Here is a 26,073-nt window from a genome sequence, read left to right on the forward strand (position 1 = left end):
CCCCATTTGCAAGGGCGGGTGACACCATCACCCGTCCCTGCAAATGATTCTCCATGGGCGGGCCACATGCTACAGTACCGCTCCCATTTTGTAGGTGCGGTGATAATTTCATCCGCTCTTAGGAAAAAACGGGACGCCCCTACAATTCGTTCTTATAGTAGTGGATCGATCTCCATCTGGTAGGTTGATGATACGGATGCTGATCTGGCTCAACTTTTAAGCTATGGATCCGGGATCGCATGCAGTGGAAATGGAATCCTGTGTGTGTTAAGTTGGTGCCCAACGGCCTATAATTGTGCTGGTGCATGGACGGTAGCGGGTTCACGTGCAGCTAGCTACCAATGCAACGGGCGTACGTCTAGTACGTTGGTCGACGGACGTGTCTCCTAATAATTTAATTTTGTCATCTAATTTCGTGATCGAGGATGCCCGGCTTTATTTGTGTCTTCCTCTGCACATTTTCGACTATTTTGTGGATCATCCATGTAGCAAAATGATATAGTTAAGGTATTATAGCTGAATGACGACGTACTTGCCATAAACATTGGCAATAATTTCTTCTTTTTTTAAAGGTACCTCTCAAGATTCAAACCTCAATCTTCAATATTTAACTAATAGTAGTTAGACTAATAAGGTTTTATAGCTTTTGCTACCGGATTCATGTGTGAAAATATTTTCACATGATGTCATTTTGTTAGTCATATACGGGCAAATAATGCCATTATGACAATAGCATAGAGTAACCTCCTAAATCTATATCTAAATTACCCACCTCTACCATTATATAAAATAAACTAAAGTAACCCAATAGTAACCTTCTAAATTCGCAACTAAATTGCCCACCACTAGTACTTAAAAATAACTTTTTTTTACCAAAGTCAGTAGGGGAAACCCAACCTATTTTTCATATGTTTTTATTCCAGGCTTGTTTAATTCCCTCCCATAGGGAGTTGCATCCAGGCCTGCTAGATGCTACTCAGGTGCTCTAACCACTAGGCTAGAGGCCCTTTCGCAATACTTAAAAATAACTTAAAGGAACCCCTTAAATTTGCATCAATATTACCCGTACATGTCATTATTAAAAATAACATGAGTTAACCCTACATCTAAATCCAAATCAACTCAATTAAAAATATACACCAATACATGATTTTAAATTATCTATTTCTTACACTATTGGCATGTGATATAATAATTAAGATTTATACGCATGATGTGTATCACCATTTATAAAGATACAGAAGAATTGAAATAATAGCTCAAATTTAGGGTTCATTTAAGAAATTCAAGCGCACACCTACGATGCAAAGTGAAAAGTTAAATATTATAATTATGGATGAAAACGTTGTAGAGTAATTACAAACTAAAATTTATCACAATCGAATGAAGATAATGAGTATATATATCTATATAAGTATTGTGCTCGAATATTTAACAAATGAGAGATAGCTCAAAATAATAGTTTTGTAGCATTGTGGTACCAGTTTTTTCCATTAGAGATTTCGCATTAGTTCTCATCAGACATGCTAAAAAATGATAAATCCTAGATATTCTCACAAAAATCAGAAACATCAAACGTCAATCTTGCAAACTCTAATAATCATAGTCATTAGTCTATTATATTTTCTAAAAAGTTACCCGCGCCTATCATTATGAAAATATTCTAAAATAAACCCTAAACCTATATCTAAATTACCGAGCCCTGTCATTATAAAAAATAATCTAAAGTAACCTTATAATTTTCATCCAATTTACTCATGCATATCATTATAAAACATAACTTAAAATACCATTCTAAATTTGTACCCACGTATATCGTTATATATGATTATCTTCATGTGCATCACACAGAAATACCAAAAGTAAACTAATATATGATTATAAATTACATATTTTTATTATTGTTCATATAAAAATACTTAACTAGTTAAGGTATATACTCATGATTAGTATCACCATGTAGACCATTTATACATGTATGTGAGGAAGTAATGCAAAATATTGATTTTTATGCTAAAGATAATGAATGGAGGTGTGATACAAATGAAAGAAGTGTAAATGTGGATGAAAAAATATATAGAGTAATTATTAATTAAAAATTGTTCACAACTGGACAAAAGATAAGTACGCATCTATATGAGTATTATGTTGAAGTATTGAAAAAATAAGAAAGCAGCAGGTAAATTTTTTTGATTATTTGCTAGGAGTTTAATTTCTAAATAATTTTTAAATACAATAGTTTTTAAAAATATTAGTCCATGCGGCAGCACGGGTTGATGGACTAATAAGGATACGATTAGCGGTTAATAAAATGTAGCCTAGCTTGTAGACTGCACCAAATCAAACCGTGCACTGTTGTTTCTTTTTGAGACCACAATTTCATAATGCTTGAAAAATGGAGACCGTCCGCTCGTGACGATATGATTTAACGCCCTTATCAAATAATGCGCATCAGTACACGTATTTAACACTGTGAACTCCTATCGTATTTCCGAGACAAAGGTCCAACAATGTCATTTTTGCGGCGATCGATGCACGTCGTCCACACGCGAAGCACCAGAGCGAGCAAGTTTCCACGTGCCCACCATGTGCCCTAGACAGCGATCGTAGCTTGGATTATTCGTCGCTATCGCCATTGCCATTGTCGATCGATGATGCAAGCTGCTAGCACACAAACAAAAGCAACAGTGTTATTTACAACAATGTCCAAATATATACTTCTCCGGTTCTCCCTCCTCCTCCCACCCTCTCACACCTCATCACTTGCTCATCGGCTGCACGACTGCACCTACCCAACCCGACGAGCCACCCACCCAAACCCAACCAGCAGCGCAGCTGCCTGAGCTTTTGATGAGCAGTTGTTGAGCTAGCCTAGCTGCTTAGGTAGAGTCACGGAGTAAGCTAGCTGTTGGATCAGTTCGCCATGGGCAACTGCATCCAGCAGAGCAGCAGTAGCAGCGGTAGCCGCGGCGCCTTCGCCGGAGAAGGCCGCCGCCCGGCGGCGCATCAGCTGCAGAGGAGCGGCGGCGGCAGGAGAAGAAGCGCATCCGGCGACGACGAGGAGGAAGGCCAAGAAGGGGCGGCGCCGCCGCCGCCGGTGGTGAAGATGAAGATGGTGCTGACCAAGGGTGAGCTGGGGTGGCTTGTTGCCCGGCTCAATGCCGGCGACCGCCGCCTCGAGGACGTGCTCCACGAGATGGCGGCGTGCAAGCGCGAGGGCCGCGCCGGCGCCGCCGACGGGTGGCGGCCCAGCCTCGAGAGCATCGTCGAGTGCCCCGCCGAGACGGCGACGGAGGCTGCCGCCGCTGCCAACTCCGCCGATGATTAGCTAGCTAGCCGGCCGCTGTCATGACTCATGAGTATCTCGTTTCTTCTTCCTCGTGGATTGTCTCCTTCCAGGTTCTTGGTTTGAGTTGAGGTGGTGGGAGAAAAAAAAATCTGCGATAACCATGTTCATCGCTGAAGAGTGATTAATTATATTAGCCAGCCGCCGACCCGCCGTGCAATAGGGGTAATCTAGGTAATTAGCATGCATCCGGCTGCCTAGTTCATGAGTCGTGCTAAGTAGCATTTGCAGCTTTCTTTCTTCCTTTATGTATTTTTGTGTATATTTTTTTGCAAAATATTTTTGCATATACTCCCTCCGTTCCAAATTACTATTCGGTTTGACTTTTCTAGATTCATAATTTTTTTATGTACCTAGATATTTTTTTGCTATGTATCTACATATATACTATAGTATATATCTAGATGCATAGAAATATCATGTATCTAGAAAAATCAAAATGAATAGTAATTTAGAATGGAGGGAGTATATAAGCTAGTATTAGTGTATTACTGTGTTATGGACGAGAAGCCACCACAAGCAGAAAGAATGTCGATTAATTAAGAACATGGTTACAGCCTAAAACAGGTTTTACATATGCTGGCTACTCGATCCATGGAGCAGGACTATTTCGTCACATGTAAATGGGTTATCTTTTTTTTTTTGAATTGAAGTGCTTCTCATCGTTACACGAAGAATAACCTTGTCTGGATAAACTCATTTCCTCCCAAATATATGGATTAATTAGACTGGAAGATAAATTAAACTTCTATCAGAACCTTGCAGACTTTGTAGTATCAAAGATTATATATCCCTTGCTCTCCCATCTGTTAATGCTCTGGTTAATTACTTCACACAGTGTTCAACTGCCTTCGAGTAGTAGCGTCGGTCGGTGGCTGCAGCACACTGTCATCCATTCGTGTGTGCATGCACTCTGTAAATATTCACCGGAAAAAATATATTATATGAAAAAAAACACTTATGCCGACTACCGGTTCACCGACAGGCGACAGAGCGACTGAGATTGTTACCTACACATGTCAAATCGGGCCGGTCGAATTGACGGCAGGGCAAGAAAATTTTTGACGTCGATATTTTTATGTGCGTAACTAACCTTGGGTTAGTTTTGACCATGTGCATGGGTATTGTACGTACGACTCGCCGCGGGAGATTGCCTGCCGGTTTCTCGCCTTGCCAGCGTCAATGGTGACCAGCATAAAAAGGGACATTTTTGTTTGCGTCTTGACTAACCCGCGATTATTCATGGCCAGTAGTCCGTCGTCCATGGTGGAGAGTATCTTGTCCCTAGATTTTAGTGAATTAATGACATAAGTTTAAATATTTAATGAACTTTCAAATGGATGAGCAGATTTAAAATGATTGGTGGACATGTAACACTTATGAATGACTAAAAAGGAAGTGAATGAATATGAGGCATAAAATTTAATTTTGTTTGAATTTGAGTATAGAAATGACGCACTATTAAGAGGAATGCGTAATCTTTGGTCTTTACGTTGAAAAAAGGTGCTCAAGATGACATAGCCAAACTATGAGAGAAACCTTGAACCTGCACTTCACTTGGGAAATTCTTAAATAGGTGCTGACCTGAGAGTTCCGAATTTTTTCAGAAGTTTTTCCGGAATGTCCGGAAGTTCGGAGACTCCGGAACATAACATCCCAATGGCTAGTTTTGGGGTGAAGGGGTATAAATACCCCCTAACCCCCTCCCACAGTCACTATCTTGACCTAACTTCGTGGTGAGCTTCATAAAAATATTTAAGTCCCCCTATTTACTCCCCTTTGGCATTCTTGGTGAGATTTGGTGGAGATTTAAGGAGGGATTCAAGGGAAGGGCAAGTGAGAGTGCTAGTTAGCTGATTTCCCATCTCTTGAGCACCTTGTCTTCGTCAAGCCGGTAATTTCATGTTTGTTACTCTTGGAGCTTCAAGCTCCTAGCCAGCTAGGCGTTGCCCGTGGAGCATCCAAGGTTGTGGCTGCCTACGGGAAGTTTGTATTACCCTGACGATTGAGCAAGTGACTCTATCTCGATCTTAGTGGTCGCTAGAGTGAGGAAAGTGGCTTAGGTGTGAGAAACCCACCCTTTGTGGTTTTCTCAATGGAGACGTAGGCTTCCAGTGTGGAGTTGAACTCCGATAAACAAATTCTTGTGTCTCTTGTGCTTGTTGTTCTTGATTACATTTATATTCAAGCATAGAATATATTTCTAGGGTTTGTGCTTGATCTACTCTTTTAGAAGTTTGCTTGCTGTTCTATCTTGCCTCTAAGGCCTAGAATATCTTGTTGCTTAACCTATATTCGACGATTTACTTTTGAGCAAGCTTTTCATAGGGTTGTAGTGCAATCTCGCAATTTTCCGAAAATTCCGCAAGTTGTGGAATTTTTAGAACAATCTTCGAAAACTTCGGAAGTTTCTGATAAAGTTGTGTAAATTTTCAGATTCGACTATTCACCCCTCTCTAGTCGACATCCTAGATCCTTTCACATGGACAATAGCTTGAGCTTCCGATCCTTTCACCCCTCTCTAGTGAAATCATGAGCTATGTAGTTGACCCAAGGAGTTGAAGAATTTAAACTTTGGTGGGAACAAAGTTAAGACTGATGAACACTGCATCTTGTCGTGAAAAATACTTTCATTTGCATAATAATATTATAGTTCTTTTCAAATCCAGCGGTAATTTGCAGGAAGCCAGGAACTGCTGACTGAGGTACCAATGCCAGTAGAGAGTTCTATATTATTATTTTCAAAAATGCTAATAAACGTCGACGGGCTAAAACTAATATGTAGTTACGCACTAAACTTTAAAACTAGAGGTATTTTATTCCATGCCTATTTAGAGACAATGGTTAATGATATACCTAATGCCCATAAAGTATTATTTTTGTCTCGGTTTCTCTACCCATATAAAATTGGAGGTATTTTGGTCTTTTTTCCACTAGTAGAAAACTGAGTATTAGTCCCGGTTGGAAGGGTGCAAATCTCTCGAAAAACTATCCGGGATAAAGCAATCGGGACAAAAGGGGTATCTTTTATCCTGGGTCCTTCAACCGGGACTAAAGACACCCTTTAGTCCCGGTTGGTAACACCAACCGGGACTAAATGGGCTGCCACGCCAGGCACGGTACAGGCCCCCTTTTATCCCGGTTAGTAATACCAACCGGGATAAATGATTTTGCAAAAAAATTTAAAAAATAAATAAATTCCAGGGGGGTCCCAGGGAGTCACAAGTCACGCGATTTTCACGCAAAATATGTGCGTGCGCGGTTCGTGGGATTCGAACCCACGACCTCAAGCCTCGCGCGTAACTTCCTTGCCATCCCACCTACACACCACATTTGACTATATAGGGGATCCAATCCTTTTATACTAACTCGCGAGGGACCCTTTTATCCCGGTTGGTGTTTCCAACCGGGATAAAAGACCCCCTTTTATCCCGGTTGGTATTACAACCCGGGATAAAAGGGTCTCAAGGATTTACTTCTGCCCCAGCCACACGTGGGGGACCCTTTTATCCTGGTTGGAAACACCAACCGGGATAAAAGATACAAACCGGGATAAAAGGGTTCGAGGGCTTTAGTTCCTTTTCAACCACCCGTGAGGGACCCTTTTATCCCGGTTGGTGTCGTGAGCTTTAGTCCCGAGTGGTAACACCAACCGGGATTAAAAGGCTGACCTTTAGTCCCGGTTATTCTTACCACCCGAGACAAAAGGGTCCCCCACGGGTAGCTGATTTTTTCACCCGGGACTAAAGGGTCTCTCACGAATGGCTGATTTTGAACCGGGACAAAAGGTAACTTGTAGTTTAGGTTGCAAATACCAACCGGGAGTAAAGCTCCGTGCACCCCCTTTTATACCGGGCCTAATTTAAACCGGGATTAAAAGGGGGCGCATCGAAAGTCAGTTCTCTACTAGTGTTCCCAAGCTACTGGTTTCCATTAGCACCTATTATCTATCTCCACTCTCACATCTAAAGTTTGGACACTTTCTTAGAGCTCGACTAAAGTTTAGCTCACCCATTAGTATTCCTATTTGGATAAGCTACTCCATTAGCATCCGGATCCGAACGAGGTGTAAGTTCAGCTGTGTGTACGACTGGGCTTGGAACCTATGGAAGCATGTGTACTTATGTAGTCTTGCATGATACTCTGCACATGGATGTACGTAGCACTAGTAGTGACAGTAACGATGGGCAAACACTATGCCTGATTTGATTTGTGTTGGCATAGGAAATTTAGCGTGACCCGCCAGCACAAAACTTTCTTGGACCGGTGGGGGAGCACCCGCTAGCACAGAAGCCACTGTGCTGGCGGGCGACCCAAGCACCCACCAGCATAGATGCACTCCATCTATGCTGGCGGTTAGCTTATGTCACCCGCTAGCATAGACCTTGCCCAGATAAGGCCGCGGGCATCTTCTTCCCTAGCCACCCTTCCATTTGGAGCTTGCCCGAGAGGAGCTCGGGAAAAGCTCCAAAAATACCAAATCTAAGTAGGAAGGTTTTGCTCTTGATTTCTTTGGAGGAGGTGGCTATATAAGGTGAGTTTGTGCCATTCTAACCTTATTTTGCAACTTCTATCCATCATTTCTAGCTTCATTAGGTTGTCATCTAGATCTAGATCTAGACCTAGAAGAGAGAGAGGAGGGAAGTAACTAGAGATGGATTATTTTGTAAATAAAATGCTATGGTCATATTATAACAATTACAATGCTATGTTTGTCATTTTAATGTAATATAGAATTGAGTTTGATTATATTTTTTCTACTTATTAATTATTACATCCATAGTTTTAATTAATGAAGTTGATTGAATTAATATATAATTGAGTTTGATTTTTTCCTTCTTATTAATTATTACATTCATGGTTTAATTGAGTTTCATTTAGGGTAATATAGAATTGGTTTTTATTATATTTCTTCCTACTTATTAGTTACTACATCCATAGTTTTAATTAATGAAGTTGATTGAATTAATATATAATTGAGTTTGATTTTTTTCCTTCTTATTAATTATTACATCCATGGTTTAATTGAGTTTCATTTAGGGTAATATAGAATTGTTTTTTATTATATTTCTTCCTACTTATTACTTACTACATCTATAATTTAATTTAGTTTATGGAATTGCGACCCATAACTCATTAAATTAGTTAATATAACATAGAATTGTTATCATAGGTTGTTAAAGATGGATCATAGAGCATGGATGTATGGCATACGGAGACATTCGCATACTTTCATGTCAGAGGTATCAAAGTTTGTGGATGTTGCGAAGAAGCACGCTGGCATTTGCAAGACAAAGCAAATACGTTGTACGTATTTTGATTGTAGCAACAATATTGTAAGGGAGGATACTGATGTCATCAAGAGGCATTTGATAAAGCGAGGCTTTGTGGATGGATACACAATTTGGTCCTACCATGGTGAGGTAGGAGGTACTTTCAACAACACAGACATCGATACTAACTGTGATGAAGTGGGTCGTGATGATGCAAACGAAAATGATCATGTTACGACGGATGATGATTATGACCATGGAGATCAAAATGATGATCAAACAGATGCGCATGTGGAACCACAGGTGGACGAGGAATGTGATGTTGATATGGAGGACATGTTGCACCACATTAAACCAGAAGTGTTGCTAGGGGTTGCGAAAGGGTTAGAGAATTTCGAGACACTCAAGAAGGTAGCAAAGGACCGTATGTATGTGGGATGTGGGAAGGAGTGGACAGTGTTGCATTTCATCCTTCATCTTCTAATCCTGAAGGCTAAATTCGGCTGGTCAGATAATAGTTTCAATGATCTCCTTACTCTGCTGGGCAATTCACTCCTGAAGCCTAACTTTGTGCCAAAAAATAGATATGAAGCAAAGAAGATTATCAATCCATTGAAGATGCGTGTGAAAAGAATACACGCGTGCAGGAACCACTGCATGTTGTACCGCAATGAGTATGTGGTATTGGAAAAGTGTCCAAATTGCGATGCTAGTCATTACAAAAGTAATGTCGATTTCTGTGAGGACCGTGCTGGTTCCTCCATTGGGAATAAGAGGAAGAAGGTTGCAAAGAAAAGTGTTGGTGCTCAAGTGGAGGACGAGTCATGTATAGGTACTGACACGGTGACTCAGCATAGAGTCCCTACCTTGGTGATGTGGTACTTGCCAGTGGTGGACCGTCTGAAGCGTTTGTTCTCAAACCCAAAGACCACTTAAATGATGACTTGGCATGCTGATTGCAAGTAAAGGATGATGGAAAGCTTCGACATCCTTCCGATGCTCGCTAGTGGAGGACCTTCGATGCCAATTATCTACAGTTTTTAGATGAAAAAGGAATGTACGGTTGGCATTGAGTACAGATGGCATGAATCTATTTGGTGAAAGAAGTAGCACGCACAACACATGGCTGGTGTTGATGACCATATACAACTTTCCTCCATGGCTATGCGATAAGAGAAAGTTTCTTTTGCTAACCATTCTCATACAAGGCCCAAAGCAACCTAGCATCGACATAGATGTTTTCCTTGAGCTATTGATGGAAGATATGCGGAAGCTTTGGGAAGATAGGGTTTGGATGTGGGATGAGTACAGAAATAAGCACTTCATACTAAGGGCCATTATCTTTGTTACCATCAATGATTATCCCACCCTATTTACCCTGACAAGTCAGGTAAAAGGTAAGACAACATTCATAGTTTGCTTGGATGGAATATCATATGTGTACCTTAAGGGATCTATGAAGACAGTGTTCATGCGGCATAGTTGCTTCTTATTGAAGACACACAAATACCGCAGGATGAAGGACTTTTTTGATGGCACCAATGGGAATGATTTTGCTCCAAAACTGGCTATGGGTAAAATAGTATTTGAAATGTGCAAGAAGGTCAAGTTCAAACTCGGTAAGAAGTCATTAGGTGGTGCTGATAATTCGAAAAGGGGAAGGAAGCAGGCTAAAACTACAAACATCGCAGACGTGCCGTTTAAGAAGATGTCTATCTTCTTTAAGTATTTGCTATACTGGTGAGAGTTGGCGGTGTGCCATGCCATTGACGGGATGCATCTTTAGAAGAATGTGTTCGATAGCACCATGGGATTCTTGGGCTTATCAGGTAGGGCAAAGGATGGACTAAAATCATGTAAGGATCTTGTTGACCTTCAAATCAGGCCAGAGCTCCAACTGCAAGAACTTTCTAATGGTAAGCATTAGCTTCCCCTGGCTAGTTACAACTTGACACCAGATGAGAGATTGGCGATGTGCATGTGCTTGCACGGGTTGAAAGTGCCGACCGGATTCTCATCAAACATCCTTTCATGATTGCCATGTAATGATCATAGTTTTCCTCGCTATTGCGATCCGAGCTATCAAACCAGTATTTGTAAAGATGGTTATCACACGGATGTGTTACTTCTTGAACGTGATTTCACAGAAAGTGATCGATTGTGTCGAGTTGGCTTGGCTTCAATTGTTTGTGTTAGAAACTAAGACCCAGCTCAAGATGTGCTTCCCTCCATCCTTTTTTGATATCATGGAACAGCTCATGGTCCACATGGTCCAGCAAATAACTGAACTAGGGCCTATTGGACAAGGACAAGCAGCAATTGGAGAAAGTGCATTCAAGCATTCTACAACAGCTCACAATAGTGGAGCCCTTCATCGAGCAATACCTAAATGAGGTCTGTGGACAAAGTAATGGTTGCTCGGAGGATTGGATCATCAAAGAGCAAGCGCCATTTCCCATCATCGTTGAAGGACCATGAGCAGCTATTTGAAGGAAATTCCACATACGAAGTAACATTGACCAGGTTGGCGTCTGGGCCATCAAGCAATGTCACCTCGTGGCAAGCATATAAAATTAATGGATACACATTTTATACCACCGCAAAGGACAAAAAAAGCATGACGTACCAAAATAGTGATGTTCGCATAGAGATGATTGATACATCTAGACAGAACATAACTTACTATAGTTTCATAGAGGAAATATGAGAACTTGACTATAGAGAGAATATATGGATCCCCATCTTTCGATGCCAATGGGTCAAACATCCGAATGGCGTTACAGATGACAATTATGGGTTGACACTTGTAGACCTAGGCAATGTAGGTGATGGGTCCGTAGACCTGGGGTCCCCAACGGAACTGCCTTCCCGCGACACCTGGCCCAACGAAGGGCACAACCACAACATACACCTGGGCTGGCTCGGCTATGTGCGGCCAGGCTGAGGCCTCGATCCAGCCACTGGCCGTCTTCTCTAACCAGGAAGCCTAGTCGGCACCCCGACTGGAAGGAGCCGGTCGGGGGTGGGGCCGCAGCCCGACCCCGGTTGGGTTCTTCCGACTAAGTTCTCCCGACCGGGTCCTCCCGACAAGGACCCCTCGACTGGGGATGCACCGTACCGCTCCCCCCGACCGACTCGGTCGGGGTCGACTGGGATAACCGACCGGGGACGCCTGCCTCGTGTGGGCCCAGGGAGCAGGTGGGATGGATAAAGAGGAAGCGTGCAGGTCAGCCGACCGTATGTAGAATCGTACTGCGCCACGCCCTGCGCACGCCTTGGATAGTGCTGCCGTAAACCTACTTGCTACGATGGAGTGGCCTGACGAGGAGAACAGGGACCGAGGACGGAGCACCTGGGCTCAGGAATAAAGTTGACCGACTGACCTGTGTCATTGTGTGTTAGGCCACATTCGATCTAACGCATGGCAAAACTACAAATATTTACTTGTCAGCTAGATTTCGCACCGACAGTAGGTTACAAAGATGACCCATGGGTACTCGCTGAGCGTGTCGGACAGGTATTCTACATAACCGACCCTACGAATGCAAAGAAGTACATTGCCGTCTCTGGAAAACAAAGGATCCTTGGAGTTGAAGGTGTAGTGGACATTGAGGATTACAATCAATATAAGGAATTTGACCTGTTCAAAGACCATGAACGAAGAATCAAGTGTGTTGAAGCAAGCATTGATAAATCCATCAAGCCATGGTTACGTACTGACTATGAAGGAAGAATCGTTAAAGGATAAATTAACATTTCTTATTAGTTATGTTGTTAGACTTATTAATTATCTTATAAGACTTATTAATTATCGTGTAAGACTTTATTAATGTGGATTAGACTTTATTACCTTGTAACTGACTGGAGCATAAGAAAAGGGTAGGGGTACATCCATGCCACAATACAATATAACCAGTTCTGATAATAGTGCAAGTTTGCACATCAATACTTAAAGGTCCTAGAGAGAACAAGTTCAAATCCGTAAGAAAAGGGTAGGGGTACAACCATGCATGTTACCTATTTCATACTCCAGCTCGCTTCCTTAGATATGGAACATAGTTAAGGTCTCCAATCGTCCAGCCTAGAACTTCATCAAAATAAGTTAGAGCACGGATGAGTGCACTCTCCTTCGCTTCCCATGGATGACTACATACACTACTATAAATCTCGAACAATGGAGACGTTAACTGATGTGGCCTATAGAAAGTGAGATGAGCCTGGAACTTCAAATCTGGGGTGAACATCGGGTTTCCACCCTTCGGGTGCTGGTGGAAACCGCCACCGTGCAACAGGCAGAGAGCTCTAGGTCACGACAGCGACACGCAACCTCTTGCCCAACTGGCGCACTGGGGCCATACCAGCCGAACCACTCCGTCCGCTTGCCCCTGCAGGCACATTGGGCAGGGCGGCGTCAGCCCGTGCGTGAGCGGATTGGGCCGAAGCATGACGTGCGCAGCATCATCCACGTGCGATGCTTGGTACCGCACGATGCCAACGTCGAACAGATGGCGGCAAGAGCGGCCGACGTGGCCCATAACCGGTCCAACAAGGAGTGCGAATTAGTGCACCCTAGGCGAGGAGGCCGACCGAGTGACTGGAACGGTGATCGGAGCCCCAGCCCGGACGAACCGAAACCACGGGCCATCGTTCGCTGCATCCAAAAAGCACCTTTCCCATAGAGCTTCCGACCGTCCACCAACATCACTAAGTACACTGGGGAGACGAATCTTGGAGTGTGGCTTGAAGACTTCTGGCTCGTCTGTCGAGCTGGAGGAGCCAATGATTACTATTTCATCATCCAGTACCTCCCCATTTGCGTCGGGGAGTTCGTTCGAGCGTGGCTCGAGTTCCTTCCGCCCAACAGCATCCGTGACTGGGCAGAACTGAAGAAGGTCTTCATAGGAAACTTCCAAGGGACGTACGTTCGCCCTGGGAACTTCTGGGACCTTAAGAGTTGCAAGCAAGAACCTAACGAGACCTTGCAGGATTACATCCACATGTTCTCAAAGTAATGCAACTCTCTCCCTGACGTCATCGATGCAGACGCCATCAGCGCATTCCTCTCTGGGATGACGTGCAAGTCCCTAGTTCACAAGCTCGGCTGCATCAAGCCTGGGACCACCCGTGAGCTGCTCGACATCGCTATGAATCACACCTCCGGTGAGGAGGCGGTCGGGGCGGTCTTCAGCGGCGGTTTGAACAAGGGCAAGGCCAAGCACGAAGACCGGGACAAAGGCCACTCCACGCAATGGGGCAAGAAGAACAAGAAGTATCGGCGATGCCCAACCGACCCAACCTTGGTCGCCGCGGTTGACCGACCGGGAAAGCAACCCCAGCCGGGCCAGCACAATCACTTCAAGAAGCTCATGGAGAGCCCCTGCACCAACCACGCCTACCTCGTCAAGCACCTCTACAAGGACTGTGAACTCTTCAAACGCTTCCTGCGGTAAGCCGGCAAGCCAAAGGAGAGCAAGAGCAAGGAGGACGCGGCCAACAAGGAAGCCGCGACAGGCAAGGATGGAGATAGCTTCCCCAAACCCAAAACCTACCTCATGATCTTTGGGGGATCCGACGCCAACCACTCCAAGCGGCAGCACAAGGTGCGCTACCGAGAGGTATGTGCCGTCGATTCATCTGTCCCTACTTTCCTGTGCTGGTTGAACCATCCAATCATATTCGATTAGAAGGACCATCCCCCCTATGTCCCCCGACCGGGTTGGTAACCCCTTGTCATCGACCCCATCATCAACAGGAAGCGCCTCACTTGGGTGCTCATGGATAGGGGCAGCAGCCTCAACATCTTGTATGTTCAGACCCTGGATGCCATGCGCATCCCCCGGTCCAAGCTCCAACCGGTGAGCTCGCACTTCCACGGTGTGATCCCGGGGATGCAGGCATATCCGCTTGGGCAGATCGACCTGTCTGTCATGTTCGGTGACCGCACCAACTTCTACACGGAGGTCCTTCGAGGTGGTGGATTTCCCTGGGTGCTACCACGCTATCCTGGGGTGGCCATGCTATGCCAAGTTCTTGGCGGTCCCCAACTGTACCTACCTCAAGCGGAAGATGCCGGGACCGCACGGCACCATCACGGTAGGTAGCACCTTCTCGCACGCCTATGCGTGCGATCATGAGAACTTCGAGCTCGCCACTAGCCTCGCCAAGTCCGCCAAACTCCCGAAGCTTGGAAAGGAGGCGGCGAGCGCCTTCAGTCCTACTGAGGAGACCAGGGCGGTTGAGATTGACCCCAGCGACCTGACCAAGATGGTGCGGATCAGGACCAAGCTCCCGGCGAAATAGGAAAGCAATCTCGTCGACTTCCTGCGTGCCAACCGGGATGTCTTTGCATGGAAGCCTGCTAACATGCCAGGGATCCCGAGGGAGGTCGCCGAGCACGCACTACGCATCACCCCGGGCTCGAAGCACGTCAAGCAACGCCTGCACCGCTTCGACGGCGAGAGGCATAGAGCTGTAGGCGAGGAGATCGCCAAACTCCTAGCGGCTGGTTTTATCAAGGAGGTATACCACTCCGACTGGCTTGCTAACCTAGTTCTTGTAAAAAAGAAAAATGGGAAATGGAGAATGTGTGTTGACTATACTGGCCTTAACAAGGCGTGTCCTAAGGATCATTTTCCTTTACCGCGCATAGATAAAATAGTCGACTCCACCTCAGGATGTGAAGTCCTCTCCTTTCTGGATGGCTACTTGGGCTATCACCATATCGCGATGAAAGAGTCCAACCAGGTCGCGACCTCCTTCATCATCTCGTATGGCTCATACTGCTACGTGACATGCCATTTGGTCTAAGGAACGCCGGTGCCACCTACTAGCGGTGCATGCAACGCTTCGCTAATCAGATCGACCTGCCTGACCAACCTGATTAGGTCAAGTAGCCAAAGGCCACTATCGCTATCTACGTGGACGACATAGTGGTAAAGACAACTCTAGCGAGCGACCTGATCGCAAACCTAGCCGCAATGTTCATGAACCTTCAATGGTTCAACATCAAACTGAATCCTGAGAAATGCGTTTTCGGGGTTCTGAGGTGGAAGCTGCTCGGGTACATCATGTTTGAGCGTGGCATTGAAGCCAACCCCGAAAAAATCATGGCCATTGCAAATATGGGTCCCATACGCAACGTCAAGGGTGTACAAAGGCTCACAGGCTGCTCTGAGCCGGTTCATCTCCTGACTCGGTGAGAAGGTGATGCCGCTCTACAAAGTCCTCAAGAAGTCAGATGCATTTGTCTGGATGAAAGAGGCACGGAAGGCTTTGGAGAGCTCAAATTGTTGCTGACCTCAGCCCCGGTCCTCATCACTCCCGAGCAGGAAGAACCCCTCCTCCTCTACATCACGGCAGGCGACCGTGTTGTCAGTGCTGTTCTCGTCGTCAAAAGGGAGGAGCCCAGACATGTGCTGAAGGTCCAGCGACCGGTGTACTTCGTTAGTGAGGTACTCACCAACGCCAAGGTGCGCTACCCCCAGGTCCAGAAGCTTTTGCACGTCGTGCTGATGGCAAACCGGAAGCTCCTGCACTACTTCATTGAGCATGAGGTAATGGTCGTCACCTCATACCCACTGGGTGAGATTGTCTGCAACCGCAATGCCATGGGTCGGATCTCCAAGTGGGCGCTCGAGCTCATGGGGTACAACATCAAGTATGCCCCCCGCGCCGTGATTAAGTCTCAGGCCTTGGCCGACTTTGTTGCCGAATGGACGGAGGTCCAAACCCTGACCCCAAACATCACCCACGAGTACTAGATGATGTACTTTGATGGGTCGGTCATTGGACCCGGCGCGGGGGCTGGAGTGGTCCTGATCTCCCCAAAGGGGAACAGGCACCGCTACGCAATCCGCCTCCACTTCAAGGCCTCAAACAACATCGCAGAGTATGAAGCCCTCGTCAACAGGCTATGTATCGCCATCGAGCTTGGCGCGACATGGCTCTACGTCCGCGGTGACTTGGAACTAGTGGTCGACCAAGTCATGAAGAAGTCCTCTTGCAAAAGTCCACTCATGGCAGCATACTGCCAAGAGGTGCGCAAGCTCGAGGGAAAGTTCCAGGGAATCGAACTGCACCACATCCCATGAAAGGACAACAACACCGCTGACTCCCTAGTGAAACTGGCGGCCAAGCGGGAGCCGCCCTTGGATGGAGTCTTAGTGAACGACCTCCATGAGCCATCCGCCCGCATCCGGGTGAATCCAACCCAGATGAAGCCCGGTGCTGACCAGGTTCTCGGGGCCCCAACACATCAACGTGGCCCGACCCCGACCAAGGGCTCGGGGGCTCCGACTCGGACACCGCGGTGATGGTGCTTGACCCGACCGACTAGAGGGCGCCGCTACTTGCCTACATCCTCGAAGAAGTTCTCCCACCAAAGAGGACCGAAGCGCAACGAATCACTCGACGCGCCAAAATGTTCATTGCCATCGGTGACGAACTCTACAAATGAAGTCCGTTGGGGGTACTCATGAATTGCATCCCGACCAACCAGGGGAAACCGACTCTCCTCGAAGTACATGTCAGAATCTGCGGACATCAAGTGGCCCCGCATTCGCTGGTTGGGAAAGCCTTCCATCAAGGCTTCTACTGGGCCACAACACTACGCGATGACGAGGTGGTCCGCAGGTGCGAGGGGTGCTAGTTTTACGTTCGGCAAACTCACCTGCCGGTGCAGGAACTCTAGACCATCCCCATCACCTAGCCATTCGCGGTCTGGGACCTCGACATGGTCGGGCCCCTCAAAAGGGCCCCAGGTGGTCACACCCACCTGCTCGTGGCAGTGGACAAGTTCACAAAGTGGATCGAGGTGCAGCCTATCACCAACATCCGTTCATAAGAGGCGATCAAGTTCTTCCTCAACATCATCTACTGGTTCGACGTCCCTAACTGTATCATCACACACAACAGAACAAACTTCACTGGCAAGAATTTCCTGGTGTTCTACGATGGTTTATGGCATTAGGGTCGACTGGGCCTTGGTCAGACACCCGCGGACCAACGGTTAGGTCGAGCAGGCCAATGGCATAGTCCTCCAAGGACTCAAGCCACGCATTTTCGACTGGCTCAAGAAATATGCCAGAAGATGGGTCGTAGAGCTCCCAGCCATCCTCTGGAGCCTAAGGACGACCCCAAACCAGTTGACAGGGTTCACCTCCTTCTTCCTGGTGTACGGTGCTGAGGCGGTATTGCCATCCAACCTCGACTACGACGCTCCAAGGGTAAAGGCGTTCAACCTTGATCGAGTCGTGGAGGCTCAACAGGACACAGTTGACCTACTCGAGGAGGCGCGCAAGATGGCACTCATTTGCTCTACCCGTTACCAGCAGACCCTTCGCAGGTACCACGAGAGGAAGATTCAGGGAAGAGCCCTCAAGGTCGGCGACCTCATGCTCCGGAGGACCCAAACAACCAAGGACAAGGACAAGCTTTCTCTAGCATGCGAAGGACCGTACATGGTGGCCGAGGTGATCCGACCAGGTGCCTACCGACTGAAGGACATTGAGCAGTTACGTCGTTTCTTTCATTAGCTTGGTTCATGACCAGTCCTTTTCCATTCAACACTTGCTACTACAGCACCCCATCCCGAGCAACACTTAGCCCAGGTCGCTCGGGGGCTCCACGGGGGTACGGCACCACCCCCTCTTTACTTTTCGTGTAACCATGCACCATGCCTGAATGAAAGGGCATGCCCGAATGAAAGGGCGTCCCACCCTAAAAGTAACTTATTCTCTAGCTTGCGGACCGATCCAACCCTACCACGACAACGGTTACGAGAGCTGAGCCTCACGGGCCATGCCTGGGTTCTTACGGTTGCAGCCTACGGTCAATGAGCAGGTGTGAAAGGAAAAGGGCGAAAAGCAAAAATTGCTTAAGGGTGAATTCGAGGATGGGTGGGACAAGCTCCCTATAATAATCACAAATGAACTTAAAATTGTTCACTTGGGGGCTCACAATCCCCCGCAAATTTCTTTTACACACAAGGAAACTAACTACCCTTTTTCTACCGCTCCCCTTCGACCGGGTCGGTTGGCGGCGCAGTTGACAAGGACGAGGGCTCCCCAGTTGCAGTCGGGTCGACACTCAGGTCGATCTCGGTCGGGACGACGCCCGGCTCCGTCCCGGCCTGCACCACTGCATTAGGATTGGTGGCACCCTCCCGACTTGTGCGTGCGGCCATCCACGAGCGGTGAGCCTCCGTGCCCATGCCGCGGTCACGTGCGAGGCAATCGTTCACGTGCCCAGGGACAAGCTCTGACCCAGCGGCTAGATGTCCTCGAAGCTCCTTCCATCGGCGTACCCTCTGCAGATCGCCTCGAAGTCTAGGTCAAGGTAGTGGGTCTCCACCGAGGTCAGCACCCCCGACGTCCCATGAAACACACTATCGGAGATAAGCGCCCGGACCGTGTCCGGGATCTCTGCAAGCTGGACGGCAGGCCTATTGGTACTCAGGCCCAACCCGAGCACCTTAGTAACCACCACCTGCGCCATGTCACAGAGTTGGTTGAGCTCATCCGTGGGGGTGGACCGTTCTTCCAGGGACCGGGCCAATGCCTCCTCATTCCGATTGACCGTCACCTGGGTCATCCTCAATTCCCGCTCCAGAATTGCACAGGAGACCAAGTCAGCGAAAGGCAAAAAAGGGGTATGACCTCGGCTCAAACTCTCGAGACGGTGGGACTTACTTTCCATCATGGCGATGACCGTGACGTGCCCCTCCTCTGACCGCTGCAGCTTTTGCCGTAGAAGGGCATTCCTATCACCCAGCTATTGACTGGCGCTCTTAAGAATGATTTTCCCCTCTTCCAGTTGGGCCACCCTCCCTTGTAGCTGAGCGGCCTCTTGCTCAGCATGTGCTCGAGCCGCTCGCTCTGCCCCCAGGGCCTCCTACGCCACCATGAGTGCCTGCTCGACGGCAATTGCCCACTCGGCCGCCCGGCGCTCCGCCTCCTGGCGCTCTCAGGCTGCTACCATGGCCTCCACCAGGCGAGACTCCGTCATGGTAGGCTCCCACTCGGCAGCGGTCATAAGCTCCTCCATAGTAGCCACGCATGCCGCTCGGTCCTGGGACTCGTGATGGGCAGTCTGCAGCTCGCGAGCAAGGTCACTGACCTGTCGTAATGCCGTCGCGTCCCATTACTGATGACCATGCTCCTCCTAGAGGAACCGAGACTTACTGGTCGATATCATCTCCAGGATCTGCAAGATAAGGGTAGACGCACTAAGGCAACCGGCTGAATAACAAAAGACTAGGCATGAAGTCAGGATTGCAGAAGGCTTACCTCTCCGATACGCGGCAGGTCGACGGACATGGCTCGATTGGCAAGGCCAGCTTCCTCCAAGGCCTCCTTCAACTTTGCCACGACGGAGGTGAGGCCCGATCGCACCGATAGCCTGCCACTCGCAAGCAGGTCATAGAGTTCCCGCTTCCTCCCATCGCGGAGCATGAACCGGGCCTTCCCGGCTCGCCCGGCTAAGGCCACACCAGGTCGTCAGCCGCCTCCAACCCACTTGAAGGTCCTGCCGCCGTGGCGTCGAGTGGTGCCGGGATCATCGCCCACTCTTGAGATGGCGGGACCCTCAAATCCATTGGTCTAGTGACCTCCCCTCTCACAAAAGGGAGTACCACCACTGGGATGTCGTGGCCCGCCAACAACGGCTCTTCCTCCATTCCAGTCGCCTCCAACACGCCACCCCCGAGCAGGCTCCGGAGGGTACTCGCCCAAGCATGGGCCTAGGCCAGCTCGGGGGACATGTGAACCTCCACTGCTTCTTCGGCAGCCTCACCCCTGGCTTCTCTGCTCCCCTCCAAATCCGACCAGAAGGGCGAGTGATGGTGTGCGCCCCTCCTCCGGGTGATATGGGAGCACGGGTTCCTCCGTCACCTCCTTCGTGACCGGTAGGGAAGGGAGTGCCATGGTTACCGCTGCCGCGGGATCCACCATCGCTGCTGGATCCGCCGTCACCGCAGGGGTCGCCGTCAACGGGGGGGGGGGGGGGTGACGAGCTCCATCAATGTTGATCAGGCCGACTCCAGCATGCTCCTCCCATCGCTCGCCGCGACTTGATGCTGGTTGGGCGTCTACTCCATGTGTACAAGAGGCGGCGGGATGACCAGGGGAGCTGATGACAGATTACTGCAAAGGAAGACACAGGAATGGATTATTCACATCGAAAAACACGTTCACATGGGTGACAAAAGCTACAATCACACACATGAGCAGAGGAACCAGGATTCTATTGGGCCAGAACCACTCGGGGGCTATCACCCGAGCCGCTCTAGGACGACCGAGGGCTAAGGCACCCCAGCCCATGGCGGATCCACTGGAGCAACCGACAGAGCATCCCTTTGTCAGGGACCAGGTGCGTCCGCCAACTCCTGAGCCACCAGCATATGACCGCATCCCTTCGGCCAACCGCCGCGCATCGTCCGGGGGGGTAGGGGTTGCAATGCCGGCGACACCTCCGAATAGTGTGGCAGCGACCGTGTCCACTTCGCCTCCCGTTCACGAGCGGCGTCCCCATCTATGGCATGCTTCCTTGACTTGAGGGCACAAGAAGGTCCCTTCGTACCACGCGCTCTGCTAGAGGGTGCGGCAGTGAGCTTGTGGCACCCAGTCGAAGTCATGACGACACCCCTGCTCGTCTCATCCCCTGAGGAGTCCGAATCATCTCCCGACCCCAAGGGGTCGAGGGGTCGGAAGACTCGAGCTCCGCCCCTATAGCCTACGGGCTCGCACCGCCGTGAACCCATCGGTTGATTTCTCGCTGCCTCGCCCCCTGCCACTAGGCCTTCGCGGCCTTCTTCTTTTTTCTCTCATCCGCTGCCGTCCTCTGGGTAGCCTGACGGGCTGTGCCCTCCGTCCCCTTCGGGAGGCTTGGTCAGGACTTGTAATGCTCCAGCCCCTGCGAGGTGATTGGCTCAAAATTGGACGAAAGGACTGGATGAAGAAGAAGCATAGCATAAGGGAAGAGACATACCGAGTCGGGCCGCCTTCCAGCTTGGAAGGGCTCCGGCGTCCCACTGAGGGTCATGTCACCCCCCAACTGCAACAATTGATCGAGGCGCGCCTCGATCTCATTCTCTAGCAACTCCATTGATGACACGCGATCGGGATCTGATGGGTCGGAATACTTCCACATCGGTCGTGCCCTCTACCCCAGCAGAGCAATCCGCCAATGAATGAAGGTGTCGAAGATCCGCATCCCATTGAGGCCCTCCTCCACACATTGCTGCAGCGCTGGCTCGAGGACCTCCATGTGTTTCATCTGCTTCGAAGCGAGTCCCCACGCCCAACTCTCCTATCTCATCGGCCTCCCTTCGGTGAACTTCAGGAACAGTGCCTTTGTCGGGTTTCGGATGTAGAACCACTCACCGTGCCATCCCCGATTAGAATCGTTGGGGGTGTACGGCGGGTAGGCGACCTTGGGCTTCCTCTAAAGCATGAACCCTCCTACCAGGGCTGGCAGGCTTGCCTTCCCTCTTTCCTCAGACCAGGCTCGCGCATAGAAGAATTTCACGAAGAAGTCCATGTGCGGCTCCATCCCGAGGAAGAACTCGCAGACGATGACGAAGCCGGCAATATGCAGCACCCTGTTGGGGTTGAGGTGCTGCAACTCCAACCCCTAGCAATGGAGGAGCCCGTGCAGGAACCAATGCGCAGGATATCCAAGCCCACACTCATGGAAAGCGAGGAAGGAGATGACCTTGTCAGGCTCGGGTTGCAGGACGATGTGCCTTGCCTCCGGCGCTCTCCAACCCACAACTGCGTTCGGTGGCAGCAACCCCTTCCTCACGAAGTCCTCCAGCAGTTCCTCCCTCATGACGGATGGTCTCCAGTTTGACATCGTGCAATGGGAGGCGATGAACGGATCTGTAAGACTTTTTTCGCTCTCACCCTTGACCCTCCTCCCTCTCGAAACTCACCACAGCGTGCAAGGAAGTTTTGGCGGAGGAGCAGAAGAGGAAGCGACAGTGATCGAGGAAAGGTGAAAGTACAGGCCAGAAGACCTTCGTCCCTCCCCCTACTTAATAGGGAAGGGGGCGCAGAGCCCTAGCGGACATGATGGAACCGACGGGACGTGACCCTATGTGATTAGGCGCAGCCCGGGAGGGGCCCACCTACTTCTGCAGCAAAGCCACAAAAAATGGGGCACAACCGCATGCAAGCGCCCCTTCGCCTTATGAGGCAGGGGAGTAGAGGGACCCACCGTCAGAGCCTCCACCGAACCGAGGCCAGTAGGCACTCGGGTCAGTCAGATGGAGTGAGGGGACCCACCGTGAGAGCCTCCATTGAATTGAGGCCGGTGGGCATTCAGATCGGTTGGACGGTTCAAGCATCCAATGGGAGATAGGTAAAAGCAGTGGAAAACTAGCATGCAGGGCATGACCGACCCCATCATGAATGACAGATAAGGATTCCACTCGGGCATAGCTGCTATGGGTGCCTCGAGCCTATCACTCAAACAAACTAACGTGCAGGACATGACCAACCGCGTCACGAACGACGGATATGGAACCACTCGGGCATACCTACTAAGGGTGCCGCGAGCCTATCACTCGAACTGTCGAGACAAGCAATGCTAGCTTAGCCCCTCTGGTTCCAAAAACTGCAGATGGGGTGATGCCCGAGAGCTTGATCGAGGTAACATTATCGACCCCCTGTTTACTTGCTCTGCAAACAAGCACTCACTCATTCATCCATCTCATGCGTGCATGCATTCATTCATGCATCACACATTCATCGCATACAAGCAATCATTGCATTCAATTGCTTTGCGTTGCATCACAAAGCAATAGTGGTTCATTCGATATGAGCTACGACCAATCGGGGTTTGAAGCTCGGCCTGTGAATGGCTTGAGGCCGCCTCATGTCAAACAAAGCTAGGGGGAAAACGCAGATGAAGCCCCAGTGGCCTTTGCCCGACCTGCTCAGAAGGGGACGGGGTCATCTCGACCTTCTTATTCGATCCTGACCTTGAGACATGCCCAAAGAATCTCCACCGAGGGGAGGCCAGCGGGCCACCTGAGTCGGTCTCCTTAATGGCTCAGGCATCTGCCGGGAGGTGGGTTAAGGAGTAGTGGAATGCCACATGAGGGCTATGCCAACCCCGTTACGAACGACGGACCTGGATTCCACTCGGACATGCCCGTTAGAGAGCTCATCAAGCGCGTCACTCGAGCCATCGAGGCAAGCAACATTAGCTTAGCCCCTCCGGTCGAGGAGACTGCAGACCGGGTGATGCATGAAACTCGACCGATGCTGATTGAACCCAATGGGACTCAGGAGCTCGGGCCGCCATATCCCGACTCGGGAATGCGAACGACGACACAAGTCACGGTCAGAACAAACACGGGCGAGCACCCCGACTCGCAAGAAGGACCACCTCATCCTGACTGATGGGGAAGCCAAAGTCTGCGGCCACAGGCTCTGACCAACTCTCCAGTCGACCGCAAGCTCAGGGGCTACACCCATCGGGTGTGCTCGCGCGCACCTGGTGGATGCCGGACTGACATCAGATCCCCTCCTTGGGAGAAGGGTGCTAGTGTCCACAAGACTCGCTCCTGGTCAAAGGAGTACCAAAGTGCTTATCCTCTGACCGACTCCTAAGTCAGCCACAGGCTCGGGGGCTAGAGCCACCGGGTTCGCTCGCACAAACCCGGCAGAAGGCGGATAACAAGCAAGTCCCCTCCGCAGGAGTCGGACACCCTCTACAACTCGGTGCACCCCTGCAGCCCACGCTAGCCATCTCCTTGGGAGCTGGGTGTTAGTGTCTATCTGACACGCTCCTGTGGCCTCTGCCAGTTGTCCCCTTGAGAGCTGGGTGCCTGCTCCCACTCGAGGGCTAGAACGCCTGAACCACTCGGCTACCCTACGCAACGCGGCGAACAAAGGGAAAAATGCCAAAAGTCCCGACGACAACCCACCTCAATGGCGCGATGGGCACAAGACTCACATGTCGAATATAAGCTTTCATTAAGCCAAAGACATAAGCCAAGGGCTTTACAATATCACGCAAAACGTGCAAACACAGGAGCCCAAAGGCTTTACAATATCATGCAAAGCGTGCGAACACAGGAGCCCAAAGGCTTTAAAATATCACACAAAGCGTGCGAGTATAAACCAGGGACTACCCTACAACTCCGTACCGAAAGAAACAAATAGAGTGCAAGCAATGCAAGAAAGCTGCGCTCGAAACCTCACTCATCGACCCATCCTTGCCGATTCTTCATCAACCTCATTCCCCCAAGAAAGGGGCGCTAGGAGGAGAGGAAGTTAAAAGAACCAAGGCAGCTCAGCTGCATTGTTCTCTGCTCCCTCTATGGTGACCTGGTTGAAGAAGAAAAGGCATGGAGAGAGTATGAGTGCCGCATCCCGGATACCTAGGTAAACTGGCTCTCCGCCGCCAAATCCGCCGTGCATGTGGCAGATCAGGATGATTACCTCTGACGATTGGCGGCCCAGGGAATGAGCGTGGCATGGTGGACAAGGAGGCCATGCTCCCCTTTCCTCCTGAGGTGGTGCCCTCATCCTCTCATCCAGCCCCTCATTGCATGGCGGATCCACGTTACAAGAGTTCTTCTCGCATCGTGGCACCCGGGCATGCCGGAGGAGGTTGTGATAAGGAGGTGGAACACCTATTACGAGAGATCTTCTGGCATCATGAGGAGTGGCCAAAGCCATCCATGGCGAAGAGCAAAATTCTCAAACCTACTAGATCTACAACCCGAGCCATGGGGACTCTAGATGCGGAAGACCTCCTATTTATAACCGGGAGGTCGGCTACCATCCAGGAATGGTTACGATGCACATTCATGGATGTGCGATAAAAGCGCCTGGCATCAAAGTGACGGTTTAGCAACCGCGCACTAAAGGCACTTGGCTTTGAGGTGACGATTTGATTACCACGCGGTAAAAGACGCTGGAAATCGAGTTGAAGGTACCGGGCCACGAGGAAACGGTACGATCCCCACATGGGAGCTCGTCCTTATTGTCTCAGATACGGGGCTGAACCCACAATGCGGCCTGCCCACTTCGCAAATAATACAAAGACAAACAACACCCCCGTGCATTCCCCCTGACAGAACATTCTGACCGAAAGCCCCTTCATGGCTCCAACAAAGCCCCAAAGGGGCTCGGGGGCTCCTGACGGGTCCATAGACCTGGGGTCCCCAATGGAACTGCCTTCCCACGACACCTGGACCAATGAAGGGCACAACCACAATGTACACTTGGGGCGACCCGGCTACGCGCGGCCAGGCCGAGGTCTTGATTTGGCCACTGGCCATCTTCTCCGACTAGGAAGCCTAGTCGGCACCTCGACCAGAAGGAGCCGGTCGGGGTTGGGCCGCAGCCTGACCCCAACTGGGTTCTCCCAACTGAGTTCTCCCAATAGGATCCTCCCGACCAAGACCCCCCGACTGGGGATGCATCGTACCACCCGTACCGC

At 49.5% G+C, this 26,073-nt stretch overlaps 1 protein-coding gene across 1 annotated transcript; it reads left to right on the forward strand.

Annotated features, from left to right (window-relative positions):
* The first annotated feature begins 2,707 nt into the window (after window positions 1–2,707).
* On the forward strand, window positions 2,708–3,637 carry LOC117844630 (uncharacterized). Its single transcript, XM_034725364.2, has one exon. The coding sequence runs from the start codon at window positions 2,924–2,926 to the stop codon at window positions 3,326–3,328; it is 405 nt and encodes a 134-aa protein (XP_034581255.1). The 5' UTR covers window positions 2,708–2,923; the 3' UTR covers window positions 3,329–3,637.
* Window positions 3,638–26,073: the final 22,436 nt, after the last annotated feature.

Source organism: Setaria viridis, chromosome 1 (genome assembly GCF_005286985.2).
Source record: "Setaria viridis chromosome 1, Setaria_viridis_v4.0, whole genome shotgun sequence".
Classification (NCBI taxonomy): Eukaryota; Viridiplantae; Streptophyta; class Magnoliopsida; order Poales; family Poaceae; genus Setaria; species Setaria viridis.